This window comes from Puma concolor, chromosome C1, assembly GCF_028749965.1.
Source record: "Puma concolor isolate L17-30 chromosome C1, mPumCon1.1.hap2, whole genome shotgun sequence".
NCBI lineage: Eukaryota > Metazoa > Chordata > Mammalia > Carnivora > Felidae > Puma > Puma concolor.
The window spans coordinates 95,403,436-95,420,921 of NC_141674.1; the positions used below are offsets into that span (position 1 = coordinate 95,403,436).

At 35.8% G+C, this 17,486-nt stretch overlaps 1 protein-coding gene across 3 annotated transcripts in view; it reads left to right on the top strand.

Annotated features, from left to right (window-relative positions):
* The window catches only part of CEPT1 (choline/ethanolamine phosphotransferase 1), a 36,646-nt gene extending 19,211 nt beyond the window's left edge, over positions 1 to 17,435 (top strand). For 2 of the 3 annotated variants that reach the window (XM_086717814.1, XM_025931373.2), the window contains exons 5-9: positions 8,045 to 8,129; positions 14,625 to 14,756; positions 15,227 to 15,385; positions 15,935 to 16,060; positions 16,656 to 17,435. In XM_086717814.1, the coding sequence (XP_086573940.1) occupies positions 8,045 to 8,129; positions 14,625 to 14,756; positions 15,227 to 15,385; positions 15,935 to 16,060; positions 16,656 to 16,775 (622 nt within the window). In that variant the 3' untranslated portion in view covers positions 16,776 to 17,435. Of the gene's footprint in view, positions 1 to 1,150; positions 1,236 to 8,044; positions 8,130 to 14,624; positions 14,757 to 15,226; positions 15,386 to 15,934; positions 16,061 to 16,655 lie in introns of all 3 variants that reach the window. The other variant, XM_086717813.1, reaches the window with a different exon arrangement.
* The last annotated feature ends 51 nt before the right edge of the window (positions 17,436 to 17,486 follow it).

Below are 17,486 nucleotides of genomic sequence, written 5' to 3' on the forward strand. Positions count from 1 at the left end.
TGTTAATGTTATAAACTGCTAATGTATAATCCACTTTTTATGGATTAAGAATTAGGAAGCTCCCTGTTAAATGCCCATATAGGATATTCATACCTTTAGAAGTTTAAGACTTACCAGGTGAACTAATAACTGTCAAAGATTTTCCTTTCAGTTTCTAGTTTCCCTGTGTATTTTTTGTTAGTAAGTCATTCATTTGGACTGTGCCTATTTTAATTTTATCAAATTGTTAGAGATAAGATCTTAAAACAACTGTTTATATTAATGTAAAGCCTAGATTGCAGTTTGGACTTAAAGATCATCGGGTAAAATCGTAGACCTGTTTCCATCACATTTAGCATTCCTAGGTTCTTAATTTTGATTACATGGCTTTGATTTGAAGTCTGTTCTATACTGCCACTCCTTTTGCCAACATCCTTTAGTGATCACATTAGACATGTTACTTATTTTTACCACTAATAAACTAATCCAATATAGTAGAGAGTTATAATGCTGGTATGGAATTAAGGGAAGAGAAAGAGGAAGAAGGATAAGATTTTAGACTAGAAATTATCAGGAAACGGGACAAGGAGCTGACCGGTTTTATTTTGTTCTGACCATATCCAAAGAAGTCATAGTTTCCCCCTTGCCCTTTTCACATGCGCGTGCATTTTTTTACTGAATAGCAGAAGCAGGAGCATGATGAGATGTGGGGCAGTGAAGGGGTATGAGATGATTAGTGGTTTTTCAAACACCTGGATAACTGTACACTGGGGCTTCTGGAAGCACTCCTCTCGACAGAGAAGTCTGGATAGGTTCTCGCAGAGAAAGGACCTATGTCACAGCTAATGTGATTATTTGGCAAGTAGTGTTCACTACTTGGGTAACTGAGAATTAACTGCATTTTTAGTTCTAGTGTTTCCAGCTGCCTATTTACAAGTCATGTATTCAGTGTGTTATAGTTTGAATTTTTACACTTTTCTACTATTTTGGTTTGGGTAAGAAATATACATGTTTGCATAAGGTTAGTAATAGTACTGTATAAATTGTTATTGAATCTTTAGATGTCTTTATAAGGGTAATGCTACTTTTTAAATGTTTTTGCTACCTGTAGGGCTCTTTGGCAAAAGCTCTGAGTAAAGTTATTTTGAAATGTTTGTTTCCTTATGCATAGATTCGATGTTACAGAGTCCCAGATCATAATTATAATATGCCAGCTTCTCACAGGAACCCTGGGACCTTGGTTCTGGAACTTCACGGTAACTGCTAGAATATTCATGCTGTCCAATGAACAGTGGCGTGAACTCAATAAAGACAGCACCTTTGTCATGCACAGAGTAATTAAAATACAAAAAAATAAAAAGTCTTCTGGTGGTATTTCACAGACAAACAGGTTATTAGAAAACAAATAATTTTAATATATATAGGGCAATAAAAATCCACCCTATTAAAATTTTTTGAAAATAATATTCCTGGTGATTTGATGCTAGAAACAATTATCTCTCTCACTTACCCTACTGTACCTAATATCATTTTTGCTCTTTGTAATATTTTTAAAACAAATACCTTTCCACCATTAACTAGATTTTTTTTTAATTTATATTTTGAAAACAATAAAGCAAGCAGAGTTTCCCTTTAGATAAGCAAGTTGAGAAGATGCTTAATAGTAATGTAGGAAAGATTCTGTTTATTCCCTTAACTCCTTTAGAATATTCTTTAAGCAATCTAGTACCGATTCTTCTGTTTTCAACAATCTTAGTTTTTAAAAAAATTAATGCTAGAAGCTATTCCTATTTGTATTGTTTACTGTTTTCTTCTCTTATTGTGCTTTTAAAACTAAGTATCCTTTGCTTTTCATGTTACTATAGCCATCTGTTGAATAATATCCTTTTTCAGGTTTGGTTTCTTTTTAGTAAATACATATTTCCTTAATTAATGCTGAGTAAATAATACATCTTTTTTTTCTCTCATGTTAAAATTATAATTTAGACTTTATGACTTTTAAAAGTTCAAAAATATTTATTGGGAAATAGTTTCCCAGTAGAATAGTCCAGAATCTTTCACACTTTAGTATGAAAGGTTTATTCACAAGCAAAGTAGAGCTTAAATTCCATTTATTTTGCAGTTCATGGAGTGTTTGGGGACTGTTCATATGGACACCTAACATATTGTTCTAGCAATACGGGGCTGCATTAGGTTTCCTATATTGAATCCTCATGCTCCAAAATGTTTCAATAATGTGATAGAGTAAGTCTGGTAGCAGAGTTCTTTCTGAAAGGTATCTTGCAGCATTGTAAACCCATTTATTCAGTGGCAGTAGAGACATCTTTGGGGACAGATTAATAGTGAGGGATAGTTTACATCTTTTTTTCAAAAGAAGCTTAGACTTTGGAGAATACTGAAAAGTACTATAGACATGATTTAGAATCAAAACAAAAGCCATTTTTTCATTTGAATTTACAATGTACTTGCAGAATTATTTGTGGGGTCTATTTTCCTGGGGTAGAATAATGTGCATAGTTCAGAATGTGTCATTTTTAGTCCCCCTCTACCCATAACCTGTCTTCTGGTTCTTTCTCCAAAGACCTAAAACTTTATGCTCACTGCAGTTGTCTAGGTAGACAATTTTTGATAGCTCATTTACTATTTTTAATTGTACTCACCAAAGGTCTTTTCTCCCAGTGTTCTTAGTGAAATTAATAGTCAGGATATTGACTATATTACTTACTTTCACCTTGTTTGTGTATGATAAAAAAGTACCTGTATTTATAGAACCTTTCCTATTAAAATGATTCTAGAAACTAATGCAAATCTGTTCTTTTACCAGTTGCTAACTTGCAGAGACTTTTTTTGCTTTTAATATTTGTTGCTTTAACTGGTTTGATCATTGCAATGAGACTGTCAGATGTTTGTGGGTTTTTCTTTTTCCATTTTTTCAGAGTTCAGGGGGAAAATAAGCTTAAGAAAGAGTTCATTATAATTTGTTTCCAATTTAATTTATTAGCATCTAAACTTGGAATGCTATTACCATTTTACAGAAAGTTGTGTTAGAATACAAGAAACCTCATACATGGACACCTTAGTGATAACAAGGTAAAAACTTAGCACAGATGTTTACTCCAGTTGATTAGTAAACTAAAAATCAGAGTTTTAGCACCATGTAGGTACAACACTTCCATTTTCTTTCAAGGCTCTGCCACCTATTATCTCGGTAACCTTGGAAAAGTCCATTAACCTATCTGACTTTCCACATCTATAAAATGGTGGCAATAGTTCCTACCTCCTAGATAGTTGTGAAGATTAAGAGTATCAAAATGTAATGTGCTAGCTTTAGTGACTGGCATATAAGTGTTTGTTACTACTATTGTTTTTATTGATTTTAAGACCTGTGTTAGTAACTCCCAGAAGTTGCTAGATTTCTTCCAGAATTGATTGTGCTAGTTTGAGAGGAAGAATAGGTCCATGATCCCTTCATTTAACTTCATCACGATTATTACTAAATGAGGTGAGAGGACTCTCCTAATTCTTCTGTTTCCAAGGGTGATAAGGGTAGGCTGTCCCCTGAATTGTGAGACCTAAGCTTTAGCTCCTTTCAGAGGACTTACATTCTAGCCTTTGGCTATTTTTCTTCTTACTCGAAAATCACTGGATGGGTTGTTGTTGCGGGTGGTGTTTTTTAGTCTTCTCAGATAATCTAAAGATCCATTTAGTCATTCATGTGGTAGATAATAAATATGGTTTTAAATAATTCAGCTTATCTCAAAAATAGATGCTTAGACTTTCTCTGTATGTAACACTTTTTGAGAGTGTGTGTGTATGTGCGAACAGGAAGGGGCAAAGGAAGAGGGGAAAGAGAGAATCCCAAGCAGGCTCCATGCTGTCCGCACAGAGCCCAAATCAGGGATCAATCCCACGACTGTGAGATTATGACCTGAGCTGAAATTAAGAGTCAGATGCTTAACTGACTGAAACACCCAGGTGCCCTGTACCACTTGGTTTTAAAATATCATAGTTACCATTCAGCTGTCTGGTTAATATTACCTAACGTTAAGCTTGCCATGCCCAGATTGTCCATTATCAAGGGTAGAAAGTAAAATATTGGAAGGCAGTATGGTCAGTTTCTAGGCCAGTCATGGTTGCAGTCTACCAAGACTTCACCCCACCCATGATTTTTCTGGTATAATAAATGTTCTGGTCATGCAGAAGTTCCCTACAACTTCAGATCCATTGACAAGTGAGTGCAAATCTGTAATTAATAACAATCTAATCTTTGAATAGGATTCCAGACACCCTCAGTGGATGTCTTTTTAAACAAAATTCTTCTTTTTAAATAATAAATAGCTCACAAGTCAAATTGTACAAATCTGGGTTTCTTTGACACTTGAATTTAGCCCTAGTGCATATTCTCTTAACCAAGCCAACAGCCAACCCAAATTATAATACAATTACATTTGCTGTGTAGAGTTTAACAACAACATTGCTTTTATACATTAACTGCATATATATCTTTGAATGCATATGTGACACATATAAGAAAAATAGATTGACTCGTATTAGAGTGAGTGGAAAGACATAAAAATTTTAGGGAAAAGATGATTAACATGCTTACCACCTTTCACAGAATGTCATTTAAATCCCTTCACATTCCCATTACTCCTGAGTCTTGTTGGAATTCAAATCAGATGCATTTGTTAAGTATCTCTCTCAAAACTGAACAATGAAAATGAAACTTAAAATAGAAATTTTATTCATAGTCAGTTAACTTAGGAAGTTTGAGATTATTACACCCCTTAATCACTTTTTAAACCTCTAATTCTGATGTAATAACTGACCTAGGCTGCCTTTCTGTTGTGATAGAGACCCTCGGAGTTCCTCACTCCCAGCTAGAGAGATTTTCTGTTCCCTGTTTAGAAGTTAAAATTACTCCTATTCATTTAAGACACCATGATCTTTTTACCTCTTAGTCAGTAGACCATTAAGATGTTGCTAGGAGTGATGGGCCCAGGGGATTTATTTCAAATATTCAGTTATTTTGACTGCCACACTTACAGCCTCCCCATCAAAAGAATGGGGGAGCTTAGTCTCCACAGCTGGTTTGCTTCTTTGCATTTTTCTTCCGTGACAGCCATTAGAATGTTGTTTATGGCTGGCTTGTTGTTGTCATTTGAAGAGATTATACATAGCAATTGGGCAAGTTCTTTCTGTACTTTGACAACCTATACTAAAATAGAAACAGGAAATTATTTAAAGCCAAACAAGTCAGAATATTTAAATACCTTCATGGTTACAGAAAATTAAGTGCATTCTCATCTAATTTCCCCCCTCTGAAACTTTTAGGCTGTGGAAATCTAATGCTGTAGATAAGAGATTTGTTTTCCCATATGTCTTTAAAAAAAAAAAAATCACTCTGGTGTTTTGGATGCTCCTTTGCCACATATTCTTTGTATCTTGAAGGGCTTATTTTTAGTGTAGTTCTGGAGGATTCTTTTTTGGTTTTTGAGTAGTAGTCCCAACATTTGGGAATTTCCCACCCATATTATTATTTTGAAATGAATAATAAGAAAGTGACTACAGAAATGCTACATTCCTGCCTTCCTATAACATTCTCCTTTCTGGATAACTGTCTTTCCTCCTCAGCCAAAAGTAGTAAATGATGAATTTATATTACCATAAATTCATCCACTAGGAGACTTCTTAGTGGAAAGGTAGGAAAATGGACTGCCATATAAGCAACTCTTGTCTAAGTAGATTCATTGACTCTTTTGTTCATTGTTAATCACTTCTGCCACCTGTCCCGCTTAGTTCCCTTAGTTCCTATCTCTAGGGATGGCCTCTTACTGCACCCTTCTTCATTGACAGTCAAGCTTAGAGCCACACCTCCAGGAGTGGGGATAGGCCATGATTCAGTGCAGGAGGGTCTCATCCGGGAGTACTGAGTATTCCTCTAAATCAAATAAGCAAACAGGAAAAAAAACTCTTAACTACCTATAACTGGTAAGTTTTCCCTGGCTTTCCCTTCTAACATTAAGGCATCGTGGATCTAAATACAATGACAGTATCTGCATGGTTTAGGAAATTCTGTCTTCTAAAATTTTTAAACAGGCAAATCCATAAAACTTTCCCTAGGAATCCCAGTCTGAGCTTTATAAAGATCTTTCATGTTCCCCATTCTCTTTTACATTCATCCAGGGTACAAAGATTAATTGCATGAGGTTCCCTCCATTTTTATTTTGTAATTCTATACTTCTGGCCCTTCCCCTCCCAAAAGGCTACTTCATATATCCAGCAAAATGTTGTAAGATGTCTACCCTCCTCCACCCAAGACAGACTCGATCATCTTTGACACCTGCTTAGTCTCCTGAATCTGCTACTGAGTGTAATTCCCCTTATTGGCAACACCATTCATCAGGTCAGCTCTACAGATTCTTTTTAGCCTAATTCGGTCCATTTTTTCCCCAATAAATGTGTATGTAAAGATGACTACATCACTATATGTTTACAACTTCAATAAGCTTCTGTTCAAAAAAAAATCTGGAGCAAACAAAGCTTAGTTTTTTTTAGTTGTGAGAGACTGGTATCAACTTAGTTATTTATGTTGGGCATGGAAACTTGCATATCTAGCTCACATTATATGTTTTAAGTGTCAGTTTCAGAAATGGGGGCTCCATTCTGCTCTGGGAATTGAATCCCCTTGCTGTTGTTTGTATCTGTTTTTCTTAGACTAATTTTTTTAAAAATTTACCTTAATATAAGTTATTCACTTTGTTTAAAACTAACATTATAAAAAAACGTATGCAGTGTATGGTCTCCTTCCCATCCTCCTCTCCCAGCGGTCCATCCCCACACTGTCCTCTCCAGCAGGTACCACTGTTCTTAGTTTACAATGTATCCTTCCAGAAATTTGTTATGTAATTACTGACAAAAATAGAGAATATTATTTTTCTTCTTTTTTACACACACACACACACACACACACACACACACACAATAGCACTTATACATTCTGCAACATTTCTTTTCACCTAATATATCTATGATATTTTTCCATATCACTTTGTAGGGAGCAACCCACTCTTTTTTCAAAGCTACCAGATACTCCATTGTGTGGAAGTACTCTAATTTCTCTAACTGTTCCCTCATTGAGGGCTTTGCTGTTATAAAGAATGCTGTAATAAATAACCTTGTACAAACACTTTGTGCAAGTATATCTGTAGGATAAATTGTGAGAATTTTAATTTTGGATCCAATAATCTGGAATGATAATCTCAAGATTATGTAAAGTGCTGGTCTGTAGAAGGAAAAGAATGTCAGTTTGTGCTTTGCTCCTCAATCTTTTTGTCCATATTCTTTTTTTCAGACTTTCAGACTTCTAATTTCTACTGCCCTGTTTTTGTACCAGGTTTGTCTTTTCTTGACTGTAAGATCATTTTCAGCAACCTCAAACTAATTCTTGGCTGCTTTTCAGTTCTTCTTTCCAGAAATCTTAGGGTAGTTCACCTAATAAGTGTAAGAATTTGAGAGCTGGGTGAAATTTTTTTTTCACACCCCTACTATGGAAGGCATTATGTGAATATAACTAAAGGGCAGTAAGTTTTATAAGATCTGAGTGATTTACGTTACTTTAGTAAAAACTCACCATTTCCTCTATTTGGTACTACAAAGCCCTGGTTTCAAGATTTCATATTCTATAGCAGTGTAATGCAGTCCCCTCTGCTTGACACTCGAAATTTAATACACACATGCCCTGCCCCTGCTCCTTTTTTCTTTTTTCCTTTTTTTGGTGGGAAAGGTTAAGCTATAGTTTCAGCCCAACTTCAGTGAGTCAGAAATTTCCTATGGAAAGGAGGGGTTTTTATTGCTCTGTGAAATTCATCAAATTAAATTAAAAGCCTCTGGATTTTATTTGATTTTGCTCATAACAAATTTTTGACACCTCCTTCTCCCCTTTCCTCAATATTTGAGATTTTTTTCTATTGTGCATGATAGAGGAATGCTGCTAAGCTCGCAAGTAATTAACTTGAAATTGTTTTGAGTAATTCTGCTTTTTTGGCTTTTTGTACCTAATCAGAATTGATGTGACTGAAGTGCAAATCTTCATAATAATCATGCATTTGCTGGCAGTGATTGGAGGACCACCTTTTTGGCAATCTATGGTAACTTTGTTCACATTGTGTATCCCATGTAATGCATGTTGTCTTTTGCTTGTGTTTTCTAATATAGGATAATCCAGTTAAAGAGTGATATGTAAAACTATTTTACTCTTTCTGAAAATGAAAAGCCACAGCAATGGTAGGACACAAACTTCTCTTTGGGTCGTGGTGAATTTTACTGTTTGGAGTCACGTGGAACTTGAGGTCCATTCCAGGACTATTGTTTTGGAAGGCCATCTGAATTATTATTCGTCATCCCATTTTACATCTGAGGAGACAGCGGATACTATAGCCGGTTAACCAATGACTAGATCAAATCAGACTTTTTTTCTTTCTGAGCTATAGGAGTCTACTAGTTTTCTGTCATATGCTTAAAGCTGAATAACAAATTTGGGGTAGCAAATAAACTAGCCCTAAAACAGAATAAATGCTTATTGAAATCGGTGCCATAGAATGGTTTTAACAAGCCAGGACCTTGATTTTCAACCTGACCTATAAACACACATTCTTTTTTTTCACAAAACGTCAAAACAGGGTACATGAAAGGTATAATATGCAAGCCAAGAGCACAGGCTTAGGAACCAGACTGCCTGAGTTCAGTCGGGCTCCTCTGCGTATTGTGTGAACGTCATCTGTTACTCAGCTCTCTGTGGCTTAATTGCCTCCTCTGTAAAATGAGAACAGTAATAATACCTATTTCATAGGGTTATTCTTTTTTGTTAAATGAGTAGTACGTATAAAGCACTTAGAACCGTGTGTATCAAGTAATAAGCCCTCAGTGAAAGCTGCTCTTATAATTGCCAGATCTTCTTCCAGATCTGAGTCACAGTTGTTTGTGCTGTCTGGTCCAGTTTACTGCTGATCACTACCACCACGCTTTCAGAATTTGCCATTCATTTGGTGTGATCTCACCAAAGGATTTACTACTCCTAAACATAATTCTTAAAAATCAGATTAATTTTAAGGTATATGGGAAATTTATGGAACGAGATCTTTCGCATACCTAATTCACTTTATGAGGGTCAATCAGATATTTGAGGAGGTGTAATTGACATACTTCCCTGAGTATTCATTACCAGAAACTGTTCAATACCTTTTGTCAGGAGGATAGGGTTGTGAGGAGGGAGGAGATAAAGGAATAAAAATAATCCATAGTCTGCCAGGAAAATTCTGAAGCTATCTAGTCATGTATGTAATATCATTCAAATTCACATCTTTCCTACACACGAGTCTCAAAAGCTGATAGGGTCTTTAGTGAAATCTAAGATATATTTTAGTGAAATCTGAGCTCCATAGATTCAGATATAGGTATACAGGGAGATACATAGATATAGGGAGAGAATTTTATTATTTTTGTTTTCCAGCAAGTTAAGCATATATAAATATATATAAAATATATAAATAAATATAATAAATAAAATAAATATATGTTATATATACAGTTGACCCCTGGACTACACAGGTTTGTTAAAGCAAGGGTCCCTTAACTGTACACTTTTTTTTATAAATACAGTGCAGTGCCATAAATGTGTTTTCTGTTCCTTATGATTTTCTTAATATCATTTTGTTTTGTCTAGCATCCTTTCCTGTAAGTGTATAGTATGTAATACATATACAAAATATGTGATAATCAACTGTCTTATCAGTAAGCCTTCTGGTCAACAATAGCTCAGTTTTGGGGGAATCAGAAATTATAGGCAGAGTTTCAACTGCACGGGGCTGGGTGGGTAGGCACTCCTAACCCTCGTGGTGTTCAAGGGTCAATTGTATGTTGACTTAAATTTTTTGTGTCTCTTGACTATGTTATGTTCATAGACTTTGTGTTTTATACCAAAGTCTTCCCCTTCTCCAAAATTATTTTGAATATCTTAAATGTATATAAATTACCTATACAGTTTCATCATACCAGTTACCAAAAATTGTGATTTCTGGCTTGATCGTTGCAAAACAAGTCAGCGTCAGGTATATAAACCATATTATCCTTATCAGTATGGAAATACATAAGGCATTATTGCAAATGAAGTTATAGGCTGTATGCGTATATTTTTTAAGTGGTGCCTGGTGGTGAATTTGCTTCAGGTATCCTTGTTACCTTTTTCACTAGGATTTATATACATGAACTTAACAGAAGTGATGGTTGTTGTTTTTTTTTTTTTTTCTTTTAAAAGGATCGAATAGTTTGCCCTATCTTTATAGATAATTAAGATAATATAATCATCCTCTTTTATTATATGTTTTAAAAAGTAACTGTAGGAACTCTCAGATCCGACACTGAAGTAAAATCCCCAGGCCCAACAATCTAACTCCAGTAGGAGTGAGGCCAGGTTGCGGGAGAGATGCAGATCCCAGGCCTTTGTTAGTGGCCCTGCTGTTACCATCATTAAAGTAAAAGGGAAGGGCCTGACCTCTCTGGTGATATTTGGAGGCTAAAAGAAATATTCTGTGTTCTTTGAGCAATTCCCAGTAGAGAGTCCCATAATTGACCTCAGACCACTATATTTCTTTTTTTCTTTTTATTTGGCCCTATGGGTTCAATGCTGAATATACTGTTTCAAATTGCATTATGTTAGTTTAGGAAAGATTACATTTAATAATTTGTGTGCCAAAATGGAGAAAATGTACCCGTTTGGAGCGTCAAATTTTCATCTCTCTTGAAGTTGAAGGCACGAAATGGACACTGCTTTCCAAATCCTCATTAAAAGGCTTTCATTGATAGTTAGGAAGCAAATCTATGGCTTTAAAAAATATATACAATTGTTTTTATAAAGCTGATTTCAGAATATCAGCTGTTTTGCAAAGATAAGTGATTTATATCTGCAGCTTATGGATTACCCATTTCTTGCTGCTTTTTTGCTTTTTTTTTTTTTTTTTTCCTTCAGAGAGGTGGGTTTTTACCAAAGTTTGTAATTAGTTCTGTTGGTTTGGGTTGTTTGTGGTTTTTTTCTTTTTTTTTAAGGAAAAATTGTTTTCATGCACAAAAGTCTGTGCATGGGTTTACACATTGCAAGGAACAAAACAAAAATCCATATTGTTAATTTTTCTGTATTGCTTTTCCCAGAAGAATATATTCTTTTGGAATGTCTTGAAACTATCTTTTATCCTATCACTGTTTTTTTCTTTGTTTTTGTTTTAAGGAGAATTATCCTCACTTGAAAGGGACCCACATGCAATCCCCTCATGGTTACTTTCACTGCTGTTTCATTTTTTTTTTTCTTTTTTAAGTTTGTTTTTATTTATTTTGAGGGAGAAAAGAGAGAGAGCACGAGTGGGGTATGGGCAGAGAGAGAGGGAGAGAGAATTCCAAGCAGGCTCCATGCTGTCAGTGCAGAGCCCCATGCAGGCTCGAACTCAGGAACCGTGAGATCATGACCTGAGCCAAGATCAAGAGTTTAACAGACTGAGCCACCCAGGCACCCCCTGATGTTTGATTCTTTTAAATGTAATAGTTGATTAAATGTGTAGGAAACCATGAGATAGATACCTTCTGGAATCCATTTAAGTCAAGTGGTGAGACCACAGGTGAAGTTTCAGAATTCCTTAGGCGGAACTAAATAAAGACTTACTATGCAGTGTAATTTATTTGTGTCTCATTCCTTAGACTGAAGAAGTGTACTTAGACTTAAATAATTTAGACATGGTGATTTTCTTTAAATACTTGGTAGATGCTGTAATTATTGTTATATTAAAGTTTGATGGAAATCACTTCTTTTCAAAGTACTTCTAAATAGGCATTGCCACATTGTTTGGAAGAAGGTTAGTATCTAACCTCAAAATGACACTGTGTTTCAGCTGAAATTTACAAAGCCCATAAGAACATTTTATTATGCCCCTAAGAAAACTAGTCTTAACGGTTTAGTAACTGATATTCTATATTAATACAAACTGTTGAATCAGAACGTGTCCATTGTAATCTGGTAAATCTGAGATTTAATACCTGCTTTTCCATCTCGAACCTAAAATAAAATGAATTACATTAGATTGATATTTAGATGCATAATTTGATAGCATAAATGCAGAGGGTTTGCCCCTGGCTATAGAGCAGACACCATGACCCAGAGCTCTGATAAAGGTATGTTTTCAGTATAGCTTTCTTGTATTTCTGTAGAGTGAATGCATGTTAGCTACCTTGGGCGAGTTCCAAGATGAGAAGGCCAGAAAGGGAAAGATTGGGAAAAGACAGATTGTGTCCACCTTCCTTGATCTTGGGTGGGAGGTGAAAATGGCAACGCTTTTGGTGCTTTTTATAAGTGGTTTCATTTGGTGCTGATTTTTAAGGGATTGCCTGATAAGGCTTGTGATTCCTTTCCTTCCAGCTCCCTTCACTTTGCCTCAGATTTTCTTGTAGCTAACATTCTTTTTCCTTCTTAATGTGGGAGCAAGATATGTCTTCTTATTCTCCCATGCACATAATTCTACATAGAGGGTAAGAGAAAGGGAGAAGATCTTAATCTTCAACAAGTGTATATAGAGCACTTACAATATGCATGGCTCCAGAGAGAATATAAAAAATCAATGCAAACAAAATCCTATACTCAGAAACTTAGGGTTTGGTGTATATAGCTATCCTATATGATGGAAGCCGAGAGGGTCTTAGGAATGTTTGTGATACTTTGCTCCTAAGTCTGTAGCTTGCTTACTTATTTTGTGGTTCAAGGCATTTACTAAATTGCCTGGCTTCTTTAATATTTCAGTTTATTCTTTCTTCTTTCAATAGCCAATAGTTTCCATGAACCTACCGCATTTTCACCAAATTTTAATTATAGTTGTGGTAATACTCAGTTCAGTTGTGGCACAGATGACTGCTATGTCAGAGTTGGCACTTACTCGATACCCTGGCCCTAATACAGGCATGCCGCTGTAATGGATGAATGCTTTGTCTCCTTTGAAATCTGAGGGAGTATAGTATTTCCCCCATTGCCATACAGGGCCTTTGTCTCTGGAGGAAAAAAGAAAACTAGCCAGGGTATTAAATTTAATTCAGGTGCATCAGATTAAGATTGTAATATCCCTAGTTTTCTGAACCAGAGCAGGAAAATCTTAGAGCTCAAAGCAACCATGGTGTTGATTTTCTCCTTCACTGTAAACAAGTGTTGAATTTGGGCTGTAGGGTTTAGAAATGAATCAGGGAAGGAAGAAGACCATTTAGGATGCTCTGTAAAGTTCTGGGCTTAACTTTTAAGTTGACCTATTTCATTTTAGAAAACTAAACACTGCCACAGTACAACTTGAAATTTGAACAGTTGATTACAATTTTTTTTCAGAGCTGCAGTTTTGCAAGAGGTCATAGAGTTGTATAAACAAACTGAGTTCTTCAGAGTTTTGAAGAAATACAGTATCTAAACATTAGGATTGTTGTCTCTACCAATTTTACTTGGGTTTTATGTATACAAAAAAAAAAATTAGGAAATGTGACATGTCCTATTTGGTTTTTAAATGGTAGCCCTAAAAAGTATAAATAGCCCTAGTTAAAATGTTTTCATTATAAGAACTCATTGCCTATTAAACCCTGTGGGCTTCTGGAATTTTGTACTTATACCCATTTGTTTCTGTTAATAGAATATATCATTTTATGTTGCTTTATTTTCAACCCATATTGGACAAAATATGAGCCTTCAGAAAAGCTAAATGAGAGGTGCAAACAGAAAATCTTAAATGATTTTAAAAAGTTAGCACAAGTGTATTTCATTTTAAATGATGGATATTGTACTTGCAAGATTGAATACTTGATCCCAGTGCCCTCAGCCGCTCTCCCCCGCCCCACTTTAGGTAAATTAATCTGCATTTTCAGTATGCTTTTGTATTTTCAGTATGCTATAAAAATATATTATTTGCTTCTTCTGAAAATTATTTGCTTCTTGTTAAAATTTTGGATACACAATTGTACCTGCTTGGATGGTGCTTGACGTCTTTTTGCCCTGCATATGAATGTCGTCTTGGCTGCCCTCTGCTTTTTCTAGTTTGCTTGTATCCTAACAGTTTGGAGTTGAGAACTCCTCTGAGTACAGCTTTTGTCTTCCATTCTCTAGTTTGCATGCTTTTTTAATCTAGCTGCAGATATTTCTAGTCTTTTATGCTCCACACTTTGTCTCTCATAACAATTAGTAACAAAGTACAGATTTAAAGGCAGAGGTCCAAAAATGTACAAAGAAACAAGCAAAGTACACTTCATTTATAAAAAGTCCAGAAGACAGCCTGTTCCACTGTTGCCAGACTTCTGGGATACATTAGGTGAACTTTACTTAGCTTGTGACACAATTTAATAAAGTTGAATCAGTAATTTTTTTAAAGGTTGGCGTGAGAAATGAGATTAATTTCTACATAGCCTCGTCTCTTTGTTATATTGCTTCTAATAGAAAGAGGGAAATGTTCATGAATTTAAGTATTTGCTAAACTGGAGGGAATATGGAGGATATATAGGAATATGAACCAAACGTGTTGTATTTTCTTATTTCAATTTGTATATATTTTAATTGTTCTCTTTCTCTCCACCCATTAAAGATTCCAGTGCTGAATATCCAAATGAAAATTTTTCCTGCACTTTGTACTGTAGCAGGGACCATATTTTCCTGTACAAATTACTTCCGTGTAATCTTCACAGGTGGTGTTGGAAAAAATGGATCAACGATAGCAGTGAGTACATCTTAACATTCCCCACAATTGTTTATACTAGGACTTGGTCTTGTAGTTGCCTTTCCATTTGAATTGTATAAAACATTTGCTAATTTCGACTTTCTGCTCAGTCTTAAACAAAAGTAATATCCCAAACTCACTTTTATCTATACATGCATACTTGTATATGCTTCTGTGCATTTTTTTTTTGTGCGTGTACACACAGACACACATGCATGCCTTTATACACAAATGTATTTTTAGAAGTATGATCTGCTTTGTAAAATAAGCCTGACAGCGTAAGTAAAATCCTCAGATTGTGCCTGACCAACCCATACTGCTGCTTTCTTCACTAGCTGTTCAGTATTTGGTTACAGAAACTGCTGGCTGTCAGGCACCGTGAGGTTCTTAAAAGTGTGAGTTGATCCGCCTTACAACAGATCCATGTTGTATCTGACAGTTCGTACCTCTCTTCTCTTTATTCTGCACAGGGAACAAGTGTCCTTTCTCCTTTTCTCCATATTGGATCAGTGATTACATTAGCTGCAATGATCTATAAGAAATCGGCAGTTCAGCTTTTTGAAAAGCATCCCTGTCTTTATATACTGACGTTTGGTTTTGTATCTGCTAAAATCACTAATAAGCTTGTGGTAAGCACTAAAGTTTTTCTTTGTTTTGTGTTTAAAATTCCTCTTATTTTGGGTTTATGGCCATAGCTTTCATCCCACAGCTTCCTGAGCAGCTCTAGAGTTTGCTCTCCTCCAGTCAAGATCCCTGGACATCAACATGGGAACTGTTCTCACTCTTCTGTGAAGTTACAACTGGAGGTTACCAGAAGCTTCTTGGACCTCCACAGCCCTTCTTTCTGCTACAGTTTCATTTGGTGCTTTAGTTTATCTGCCTTCTTCAGTCTCCATCCGTACACTCGAATTAAGGGTGTTTATGAAAAGCATCTTCTGGGGTGGGGGGGGGGTGCTTGGTTGACATGGTCTGTCCCTGTGGTGTATAGCTCTCACACATAATTCTTGTCAGTTTTCTGGGTTTTTGTTTTTGGAAGTTGAGCTTTTTATTCAGTATCGCCAAATAATTCTCGAAACTTGTGAACACAACTTGAAACTTGAGCGCAAAACTGATTTACTATGACTCACGGTTGCTCTAGTATGAGAGTGCCTGCATCACGGGTTCTCTTTTGTTTTCAGGTGGCACACATGACTAAGAGTGAAATGCATTTGCATGACACAGCATTCATAGGCCCAGCACTTTTGTTTCTGGACCAATATTTTAACAGCTTTATCGATGAATATATTGTACTTTGGATTGCCCTGGTAAGTATCGTTCTGTGTCCTGTTTCATGATTTGGAAGCCACTTGTTTTCTTGTTCCTGTGGGTCAGTCCTGGAAGATAGATACTATAATTGTAATGATTTGGAATGTCAGAAAACCATATTTATGGGACTTTGTAAAGAGTTCTTCGTGGCTTCATCTTTGAGCCATTTTTTGCATTATTCTTATTAGTCCTACATCTGGGCTCAAAAATTCCAGATTTCTGACTGTAAAGCAGGAACTGATAAATTACATCCTGTGGGCCAAAGGCCTGTTTTTATAAAGTTCTATTGGAACACAGCCGTGGCCGTTCATGAAGGTATTGTCTGTGTCTGCTTTCATGCTATAATGGCAAAAGTTGAGCAGCTAAGATAAAGACGGTATGGTCCACAAAGCCTAAAATATTTACTGTGTCTCTGAGAAAGAGTTTGTTGATCCTTAGCGTAAAGGAAAAATCCATGAGGAAATTGAAGTATTAGATTGTATGGAATTGAAGACATGTCTGGAAAGAAGGGAAGAAGGAAGCCACTCCTTATGTAGGAAGCTTAGGAATCACCTAAGCAGGTCCTGAGAATCTGACACTCTCTTTTCTTTCCAGGTCTTCTCCTTCTTTGATTTGATCCGCTACTGTGTCAGTGTTTGCAATCAGATTGCGTCTCACCTGCACATACATGTCTTCAGAATCAAGGTCTCGACAGCTCATTCTAATCATCACTAATGACATACTTGGTGTCATATAGGAAACTCACGTTTTCTGCAGGAAAGAATCAGAACATATTAAGGAGAATGGGGTGGATAAGAACAAATATAATTTATAATAATCAATGTTGTATAACTTTTCTTTGTTACTGGTAACACTCCTTAACTATCCTGTGTGAGAATGGGAATTTCAATCCCATCCTGTAATTGTACATGTTGTCATACAGGGTTTGGCCCAAGGAAGCATGCAGGAAAAATTGCCATGTGTTTGTAATTATCTTGGATTCAGAATAAAATTGTCCTGGGGAGCAGATTCCCAGTGGTGGAGATTTCTCATGTAGAATATTTGCAGGCCCAAACATGGTTGCTTTATAATTTTAACAAATCATCATCTTTTAGTGACATCCTTGTTTAGTCTCTTCTCAAGCTTTCTTTACTAAGGAGCTCAGCTTGTGGCACAGATATATCCTACTAGCTTGTGCAATGGAGTTAGTGATAAAGACCTTGAATTTGAATTGAAAGGTTTCCTATCTTTACATTGTTGAGGAGGTAATTTTTTTTTATTGCTCAAGAAATGGTATCTCTCATGGGCTTGGGATTTCCTGTTAGCATGCAGAATAATGTGGTAACTTTGTTGATCCATTTTATTTTTTTAAATAAATATATGACCTGAAAGCCAGCCTTTTTCTCAATTTTATTCAGTAGAAAGATAGACTAAGTTTTAATGTCA